We start from the raw sequence: 10,317 nt of genomic DNA on the forward strand, positions 1-10,317 counted from the left end.
TCCCCTAGCACCAACGTGGGCGGAGCCAGGGGGTCCTGCGCCCGCCCCCAGAGGTTACGGCGCAGGACAGGAAGTAGAAAAGCCCAACTGCAGAGCTCCCTTGAAAGCCAGCCACCAGAGAGGCCAGATGCCAGAGCAGCCGCGCCTACCCCTTGCCAGCTACCCCGAGGAGCAGCCGAGCCTACCCTTCGCTAGTTACCCAGAGGAACCGATGGTGCTGGAAACCGCCAGCCAAACCCAGGTACCTTACGAGGGGAGTCCAGAAGTAGCCCGGGGGCAGCCGACCCTGGCCTGGCCACAGCAGGGCCAGAACCAATGTCAGTGTGTTGCGGTCAGGATCCCCACTGACACAGCAGCGAGTCTTCTGCTGCTGCTAGGCCCCAGGCTGGGATGCAGTGGAGCGGGTGGGCCTGCGTCCCCCCTGCCACTCCACTCACGGGTGGCAGTCTCCCCCTCGCACCAGATGCTCAGAAGCCTGAACTTCCGACTGTTTGTTTGCTGCCCTGCCCTGACCTAGGGCCAGGGCTTATACTGAACTATTGGCTCAGCCCCTTCTTAAGGCCTGAGCACCTGGCTGTTTGTTTACTGGCCAGCCCTGACCCAGGGCTTGGGCCCATAGCGAACTATTGCGAGGCAGTGGGATACCCCACAGCCCCGCGGAGGGACTAGGCCTGACCAAGCCCTCCTACAGTTCCTTTTCCCATCTCTCTTCTAGTCACTCTTTTGCTCACACCATTTACTCCAGGTCTGGCAAGGCACAAGGTCTGAAAAACATCAATCATCTTGTTCGGTCTTGCAGCAAAGTGGACTGCAGAGACAACTTAAATAAAATTTATCAGTAGAGTTTCACTTTGTATACCCAAGTGCATGCACAGCACAAAGCAATGGAACGGAGTCTAGTGGCCAAGAGCCCAGCCATTTCACTCTTCGGAATCCAACAGAGGCTGCAAAATTAAATTTCATATGTCTGCTTTGAGTTGCAGACAGAAAGATGGACTGGAACAAAACAAGAAACTGGTAAAGCACTGCTGTGTATAGATACCTTTTCAGGAGGGTAACTGTGGAGAAGCCAGAATATGGTCTACCTTACCTCCCTGCAGCGTATTTCTTTATATCGCTAGTATCTGTCAACCTGCACTACAATGAATCATTAATTTGACTGTAAATAAGGAAAAGTTAAAAGAAAGGTGAATGATGCCCTCTCCTTTTTATAAGAACTTTCTTTTGTAATTTTAAAGAGACTTTTAATAAGATTTTCTAAACAAGAAGCTGTATTTGTTGTTATTCTTGTGTGTCTGTCTTCGCTGCTGTGGCGGTTCAGTTGTTGGAGCAGTGTTGGTTTTTTTGGGAGAGATGGGTCAAAAAGAGAGGGAAGCAGCCTGGCAAAGACATGACCGAGCATCATCTTAGCCTCTCCCAAGCCTGTACACAAGATAGTAGATTAGCAGTTCAAGAGGTCATAGAGCCAATGCTTTGATCTTTCAAACTTGCTACTGAAAGGTGAGCAGGAACATTGTGGAATTACACTGGGAGGAATATAGCACTACGTTAGCTATGCTTAGCTTTGTTCAGAATAAGTGGATCACAATGATGGTGTGAATGCTGTTTTATGTCCAGATACCTTCCACCTGATGTTCGGAGGTGGAAAGCACTTGCATCTCCAACTGAAGTCAGGGAAGCCATTGATGTGCTACACCTCTGTAAGCCAAGTGCATAGTGTGCTACAGGTATGCTATGTTATGACAAAATGACAATGTTCTAGAATGGACAAGGACATTGGACGCTCTACAACCCCAGGCTACAGGTTCTCTCTGCATTCACAAGCAAACACAGTGACTCCACTTTGTGAAAAGGAATTTTGGAGATGAAGGGGGAAGGCATCTTTTAAATATTTCTATCTGCCTGTGGACAAGAACAGATAGGATCTGCAGGTAATGACTTCACTGTTTATCTACCTCAGTGTTCGACACAGAGCTGGGCAGGCAAGTATACATTTGATAGCTTTATTTCTGTTTTTTTAAAGGAATTTTTTCACTTCAAGGTCCCAGAAACAAAGACAAGGTTTTCATCTCGAGACCAAAAGACCAAAAACATCAAGACACTTGATTACGGCCTTGGATAGACCAAGAGACTACCTACACTTGACCAGAGCTTACTCAACTGTATCTCAGAAATAAGAACATAAGAACGGCCATACGGGGTCAGACCAAAGGTCCATCTAGCCCAGTATCCTGTCTACTGACAGTGGCCAATGCCAGGTGCTCCAGAGGGAGTGAACCTAACAGGTAATGATCAAGTGAGCTCTCTCCTGCCATCCATCTCCATCCTCTGACAAACAGAGGCTAGGGACACCATTCCTTACCAATCCTGGCTAACAGCCATTAATGGACTTAACCTCCATGAATTTATTCAGTTCTCTTTTAAACGCTGTTATAGTCCTAGCCTTCACAACTTCCTCAAGCAAGGAGTTCCACAAGTTGACTGTGCGCTGTGTGAAAAAGAACTTCCTTTTATTTGTTTTAAACCTGCTGCCCATTAATTTCATTTGGTGGCCACTAGTTCTTGTATTATGGGAATAAGTAAATAACTTTTCCTTATCTACTTTCTCCACATCACTCATGATTTTATATACCTCTATCATATTCCCCCTTAGTCTCCTCTTTTCCAAGCTGAAAAGTCCTAGCCTCTTTAATCTCTCCTCATATGGGACCCATTCCTAATCATTTTAGTTACCCTTCTCTGAACCTTTTCTAGTGCCAGTATATCTTTTTTGAGATGAGACCACCACATCTGTATGCAGTATTCAAGATGTGGGCGTACCATCAATTTATATAAGGCAATAATATATTCTCTATCTCCTTTTTAATGATTCCTAACATCCTGTTTGCTTTTTTGACTGCCTCATCACACTGCGTGGACGTCTTCACAGTACTATCCACGATGACTCCAAGATCTTTTTCCTGATTCATTGTAGCTAAATTAGCCCCATCATATTGTATGTATAGTTGGGGTTATTTTTTCCAATGTGCATTACTTTACATGTATCCACATTAAATGTCATTTGCTATTTTGTTGCTGAATCACTTAGTTTTGTGAGATCTTTTTGAAGTTCTTCAGTCTGCTTTGGTCTTAACTATCTTGAGCAGTTTAGTATCTTATAACATCAGTTTTATTACAGCAGCCCTGCCTGTATCACTACAGTTAAGTGAGCTGTCATCTTCATTTTTAATTCCTATCTTTAAGGGTTTATAGCCAAGGCAATAAAAACATTTTTCAAGCTATAATTTGGTATACAAGGTCCAAGTCCACAGCACTTTCTTTTGTTAAGTTTAAAACACGGTTAATTCTTCTGAGTTCAACATAAGATGCCACAAAGTTTTCCACAATCCTTCTGGCTATTTGATCAGAGAAATCTAAAAATCAAATTTCTTTTTCAACTAGTCAGTGTAATACAAACGAACTATTTTACGAGCTGAAAAAAATATGGAAGTAAAATAAGTTACTGTTCTGTGTGCACACAGAACCATAAATTCAAATCACAAATTTCACCAACTAATGTTTGACAGATTCCAATACCTTGTTGATCCCTTAAGACCCAGTGAAATAGCAGCTTACAATATGTCAAGACAGAGCTATCTTAACATACATTGATTGATACTACTCTGACAAGTAAAAACTAGTAGGTGTCAATGCATTATGTAGCAACGGTAAACAAATAACAGCAATGAAATAATCTTTTCTGATTGAGTTGAGACAACTCCTGCTTGCTCTATAAAAACATTTTTAAAGGAGGAGTCACAGGTATTAACCTGCTCTCTGAAAGGCACAACATAATACAGTACACAAATCTGTATTACTACATCTGGGGCAACAGGTCAGGACAACCAGAAAGAGGGAAAGTTTGTTGCCTGTAATTCTGCTTCCCTGAAGGCCTACAGGCTTCTCAGGCCTACATTTTAGCTCTTTAGCATGAGATTGGTAGAACTCCCCTAGATCTTAAGATTTTGACCCTTGAGTAGGGTTACCATACGTCCGGTTTTTCCCGGACATGTCCGGCTTTTCGGCAATCAAACCCCCGTCCGGGGGGAATTGCCAAAAAGCCGAACATGTCCGGGAAAAATACCGTCCGGGCACTTCCCCTCCCGCGGCTGCTCTGAGAGTCCTCCCCTCTCAGACTTCGGCTCTGTTTAAGAGCCAAGCTGCCCGAGCCAGCGCTACCAGCTTCAGGCAGCCCCCCTTGCCTCCGGACCCCAGCCGCCAGCCAGGCACTTCTCCTCCCCGGCTCCAGCTGCTCTGCTCTAGCGGCTGGGGTCCGGAGGCAAGGGGGGCTGCCCGAAGCCGGTAGCGCTGGCTCGGGCAGCTTGGCTCTTAAACAGAGCCGAAGAGTCAGGGGCAAACCGTGAAGCCGGTAGCGCTTGGGCAGCCCTTTTCGTGTGGTTGGGAGTGGGAGGAAGGAGGGGCGGAGTTAGGGTGGAGAAGGGGCGGAGTTAGGCGGGGCTGGGAAATGGGCGGGGCCAGGGCCCCGTGGAGGGTCCTCTTTTTTTATTTGTTACATATGGTAACCCTACCCTTGAGAACATCAGCAGCCAAGAAGAGGGCAAGCCATTCCCGCTACTGAACATCATGCATTGCATCTGCCAAGTATAAAAGTTGCCCTCAGATAGCTCCAGTCAGTTCTTCTGCATGGGAGAGGAAACTTCCAGAAAGAAAAGCTAATTTAAGACCAAAAAAAGAGAAGAGGAAAACATTAAAAAAGATGTAATAGAAAACCTAAAAAAAAAAAAAAAAAAATTAACTTTCATACTAAAATGGCGGGAGTTTGTAGGACTGATGAATGAAATTGTTTTTAATTGTTTACTTTATTAATGTAACTTCATAAGTAAAGTTTTATGAATGAAACAATATTCATTCATAAAACCGGTTACCCCAATAACTGGCTAATTAACAATTAAGATGCTTGTTAAGAGCCATAGCTGCTCAGTCAGCTGCCTTTGTAAGTTTCATTATCAATCCAATTCCTGCTTAAATCCCTGAGACTTGCACTGTTTCAGTATTGTAATTTCTGTTCACCATTTATTACACTTGCCTACAGTGTAACTTCTGTTCACTGTTTGCCATATTGTAATTCAAACCCCATTTTAAAACGCTTACTCCATTTTGTAAGGGCTTGCTGCAACCTTCATTTTTGCAAACCCTGCTGTAATCTTATTAGTTTAGTTTAGATGTGTGAATGAGGTATGTATGATGGAATCAACCTCCAGCCCCAGCCTGTCCTGATTTAAATAGAGTTCAAACACCAACAGCTGAAGATGCAGACAAGAGCCCTAACAAAGTAAGAAGAATCCACCCTAAAAAGAAAAGGTACAATAGGAGGAGGATCAAAGCCAGGTCCCAGGCTGAAAGTCATGTCTGCAATTGACAGGTGATCAATCACCAAACCTGGCGGCAGCGTGACACAGCAGGACCTATAGACTCTGGATTCAAACTAAAGCCTACAAAAAGGATGGGTGAGATGGAAAACTTTGGAGGAGGGTAACATTCTGCTGCCAACATGGAAGGGCATCGGTGCATGACCAACAGAGACCCAGCTCGTCTTTGTGCCCGGCTTTCCTGGCCAGTTAGCCGCCACAAGCTACGAACCCAAGCTGCAAACTCAAGCCACAGACTCAAGCAGGACTGGTAACTATGCAGCAGCTGCAGAACATCTGATGGATGTGTGTGTGTGTGTAAGTGTGTGTGTGTATAGGTATAATGTGTGTGTATAAGGATTAAGATATTAATTATTGGTCATAAATCAAATTGTTATCATAATAAATGTGGCATCTTTATCTTGTCCCCTTTAATAAGATCCTGCTAGTTTTTATTGGTATAACAAGTTCTCCTCTGCTACTCCTTGATCCTGAGACTGCTCATGGACAATGTGTCCACAGTAGTGCTCTCTTTCCAGGCCAGATTTGGTAGCTTGTGTCTGGTCATCAGAGAAAGAACATTAAAAACGGCTACAGCCAAGGGTACGTCTACACTTACCGGAGGGTCCGGCGGCAGGCAATCGATGTTCTGGGATCGATTTATCGCGTCTGGTTTAGACACGATAAATCGATCCCGGAAGTGCTCGCCGTCGACACCGGTACTCCAGCTCGGCGAGAGGGGTATGCGGCATCGACGGGGGAGCCTGCCTGCCGCGTCTGGACCTGCGGTAAGTTCGGACTAAGGTACTTCGAATTCAGCTACGTTAATAACGTAGATGAATTTGTGTACCTTACCCCGAAGTGGGGGGTTAGTGGGGACCAGGCCCAAGAGTGGAGAAAAGAAGAGACCTACATTCCCTCAGCAGAGAGGGCAGTCTCTTTGCCCAGCTATCTTCAAGGGGCTCAAGAGCTCACTCCCACACTCGCAGAACTTCCCAAACAGGAGGCACAGTCAAAAGCCTTCCTGGATTATTTACAGAAAACCTGGTGGCCCAACAGTGCACTTGCCCCATAACCACCTTTTCGGATACAAGGTCTCTGACAACCGCCAGTGTGTACAGGGTTGCCTGAATCTCCAGAGCATTTATAAGCCATTAAAGACTAAATTCTTTCATAATGGACCCCTTCCCAGGTTTGATTATACCTGTGTTTACTGTGCTTTGGAAGGGAAGTGTCTGAAAACCTATTCCTAATAGCAGATTGGATCTCTCTGGTTTGACAATGATCTATGAACAGAGCTTGAGGTGCATGCAAGAGAGAGTCCCTTGTCTATCTTGCTTCCTACTGGGATCTCCAGGTCTCCTGAGGTTACCTCCTATGGAGATGTACTACTCAATAACTATAGTAATGAGACCAAATATTTGTAGTATGATTCAAGCTGTGACCTGCCAGCTCTTCCTTAACATTTTTGACAGAATGGTGGTATCCTAGATCCCATTGTGGGGCAGGGAAGCCTCGAGTTAAGTAATAAGAGTTAAGTTATTCTGTGCAAGAGATAGAAATTTCTCAGAGTCTGGTCCAAGGCTGTGGAATGAACTCCTCCAGGAACTGAAAACTATCACAAACCTCACCATCTTCCACTCCAAGTACAAGGAGCACTTCTTTGACTTTATAAATACATAGCAACAGGTGTATTTAAAAACAAAAAACCTACTAAAACACTCCATGGCACATAGGAGGGGATGAGAGAATAAACATCACCTTGTTTAATGAATGACTGGAAGATGCTCAGATACTATGAGCATGAGTGTTGTTTAAGTACTGGAGTATAAAACAGGTGATAGAATAGAACCTATACAGAATAGTGTCTGCGGGGGCAAATTGGGGTAGTTTACCATGAACCATATGGTAGGGAGAATGACACTCACTCTACCTCTGTCACTAGTGCACTCAAGACTTTAAAGGAAACCTTGAAGAACTGGGGGGTTCCATCAATCTCAAGCTCAGGAGCTAAATCCCAAAAGATGAATCCTGAACAGATGTTCTCCAGGAACCTAACTGAAGTTAATCTCCTAGACACTGTCCAACCTCCCCTTACAATTTCCCACTCCTGACAATTATGTCAGAGGCTTAATATGAATCGCCCTGTTCTGTAGTTTAGTTTTTAAGACTCGTTTTTTAAAGCAGAAAGGGCTTGGGCTCAATAAGCACAAGATTTTTTTTGCTTTAAAAAAGCAACCCACTGCAGTTGCTGGGAGGTAGCAGCGCCCCAAGTATCGCACATCTACAGATGCCACGGGAAAGCGTTTATCATCACTCTGGTCCGGAGCGCACACTGCAGGGGGAGGCAGTTAAAACAGCGACGGAGAGTTGCTGCCCCCACCCCCAGGGAGCGAAGCGCCACACGCACGAAGCAGGCAGCGAAATCAAAGGCGCCGGGGGTGCGGCGGTCGCTGCCAGCCCGCGAGCTGTAGTAGGTACCTGGGGCACCAACCTGGTCGCCCGCCCGCCGCGTCCATACCCGCCCAGCCCCCAGGGGGCGAGCGCGAGCCGCTCCCGGCCGGTGCCCAGCACGGCTCTCGGGACAGAAGCTGACAGGCAGAGCGTCCCCCCCTCGCGGCCGCCCGACACCTGCCCCCGGCCCCAGGGGGACGCCCGCCCCGCTCACCTCGTCCCCCCATTTGAGAACGTCCTTCTGGCGCTCGGCCACGGCGCGGTAGATGTGCAGGAACTGGAGGATGCCGTGCCTGCGCACGTGCTCCGCGTGCCGCTGCGTCTCCTCCCAGCTCAGCGGGGAGCCTTGCGACAGCAGCCCCATGCCGAGGCCTCCGCAGCCGAGTGGGGCAGGGCGGCGCGGCCGGCCCCGGGCTCTCGGAACGGCGGGAGCGGCAGGTGTCCCCGCGCCGGCTCGGAACGCAGTGCGCGGAAGCGGCGGTAGGAACCTGTGTCCCGGCGTAGCACGTGACGGGCGGGCGGCGGCGGCCCGCGTCAGGCCGTGACTCAGCACTTTCCGCCGGGCCCGCCCCGCGCCCCGCCCCTAGGCTGTCGGTCACCCCGCGGGGAGGGCCCGGGCGGACACCTACGGCCCCCGAGCTGAGGGGCCGGGAGGTTGTTGCCGACACGAGGACCCTCCACTTCCCGCTGCAGGCTGGAGGCGGAGCCCTGCTGGCCGGGAACTTCCTGCGCCCTGCTTCGCAGCTCGAGCCCCGCTTTGCTGCTCTGTAGGTGGGGGACGCCCTTGCCGGGAAAAGGCGGCTCTGAACTCCACCTGCTCCGGCGGATTGCCCGGGAGCCTGCTGGGCTCGGGCGTCCCCCTCTGCGGTCACTTGAACAAGGGGTTTCCGAAGTATCGTCTCTTCCCTCGGGAAAAATGGGTTTCTTAAGCGTCACAGATTGTACCAGTGTTTTCTGGGGTGCACACACCATGGCTCTGGTCGTTCCCGCACTGAGCTTAGTCACTTGGTAGTGATCCCAGCTAGTGTATGGCACCCGCGAGCCCTCTGGGGCAGGAATATTTAAAATAGTATTAAATAAAGAGACTCCCTGAGTTAGCACGTGCTAAAGGTTCAACAAGGACAAGTGCAGAGTCCTGCATTTAGGATGGAAGAATCCCATTCACTGTTACAGACTAGGGACCGAATGGCTAGGTAGCAGTTCTGCAGAAAAGGACCTAGGGGTCACAGTGGGCGAGAAGCTGGATATGAGTCAACATTGTGCTCTTGTTGCCAAGAAGGCAAATGGCATTTTGAGCTGTATAAGTAGGGGCATTGCCAGCAGATCGAGGGATGTGATCATTCCCCTCTATTTGACAGTGGTGAGGCCTCATCTGGAGTACTGTGTCCAGTTTTGGGCCCCACACTACAAGAAGGATGTGGAAAAATTGGAAAGAGTCCAGTGGAGGGCAACAAAAATGATTAGGGGTCTGGAGCACATGACTTAGGAGGAGAGGCTGAGGAAACTGGGATTGTTTAGTCTCCAGAAGAGAAGAATGAGGGGGGATTTGATAGCAGCCTTCAACTACCTGAAGGGAGGTTCCAAAGAGGATGGAGCTCGGGTGTTCTCAGTGGTGGCAGATGACAGAACAAGGAGCAATGGTCTCAAGTTGCAGTGGGGGAGGTCTAGGTTGGATATTAGGAAACACTATTTCACTAGGAGGGTGGTGAAGCACTGGAATGCGTTACTTAGGGAGGTGGTGGAGTCTCCTTCCTTGGAGGTTTTTAAGGCCCGGCTTGACAAAGCCCTGGCTGGGATGATTTAGTTGGGAATTGGTCCTGCTTTGAGTAGGGGGTTGGACTAGATGACCTCCTGAGGTCCCTTCCAACCCTGATATTCTATGAGTCTGTGATCACATGTGAAATGGATTACAGCATGTGAAATGGATTACAGCAGTGATCCTCAGTGGTTCAGGAGCCGAATTAGGGATCATTACTCAAAAGAGACACAAGTAGTGTGAATTCATTGTTTCATCTACTCTATGGTACTACTTACTCCTAGTTACACAGTATGACAGGGGAAATATTTAGTTGGTTTATACATAAAATTCTCAGAGCAAATACTTTAATAACTTTGTACAAACTGATAGCTTAATGGGTTAGTAACGGTCAAAGCTTCCTGTTTGGTTAATAGCTTAGATTGGTTAATATAAAACCAGTGTCTGCTGGATGTCTTTGCAGCACATATTAAGACACACTGGAGAGCCACCACTTGCAGCTCATGAGCCTCAGTCTGAGTATCACTGGAGTACAGTGTGTATGTGTACAAGAACTAGTGAAGAAGTTTTCCAGGCAGCTTTCATGTGGCTTGGGTGGCACAAAGGGACATGTTATGCCATTAAACATCAGGTACCGCCACACTGTCTGTTTAATCCCTACCCTTGTCAGGCAGCTGAATGGTGTGTAGGTATATTGCT

General features: G+C 47.7%; 1 protein-coding gene across 4 annotated transcripts in view; it reads right to left on the reverse strand.

The window, feature by feature from the left end:
- Nucleotides 1-8,629, reverse strand: part of GCLC (glutamate-cysteine ligase catalytic subunit) — a 52,169-nt gene extending 43,540 nt beyond the window's left edge. The window contains exon 1 of one of the 4 annotated variants that reach the window (XM_042848806.2): nt 8,077-8,629. In XM_042848806.2, the coding sequence (XP_042704740.2) occupies nt 8,077-8,226 (150 nt within the window). In that variant the 5' untranslated portion in view covers nt 8,227-8,629. Of the gene's footprint in view, nt 1-4,568; nt 4,713-8,076 lie in introns of those variants that run through there. The other 3 variants (XM_005300215.5, XM_065587793.1, XM_042848805.2) reach the window with 3 other exon arrangements.
- Between the last annotated feature and the right edge of the window lie 1,688 nt (nt 8,630-10,317).

This window comes from Chrysemys picta, chromosome 3 (genome assembly GCF_011386835.1).
Source record: "Chrysemys picta bellii isolate R12L10 chromosome 3, ASM1138683v2, whole genome shotgun sequence".
NCBI classification, from domain to species: domain Eukaryota; kingdom Metazoa; phylum Chordata; order Testudines; family Emydidae; genus Chrysemys; species Chrysemys picta.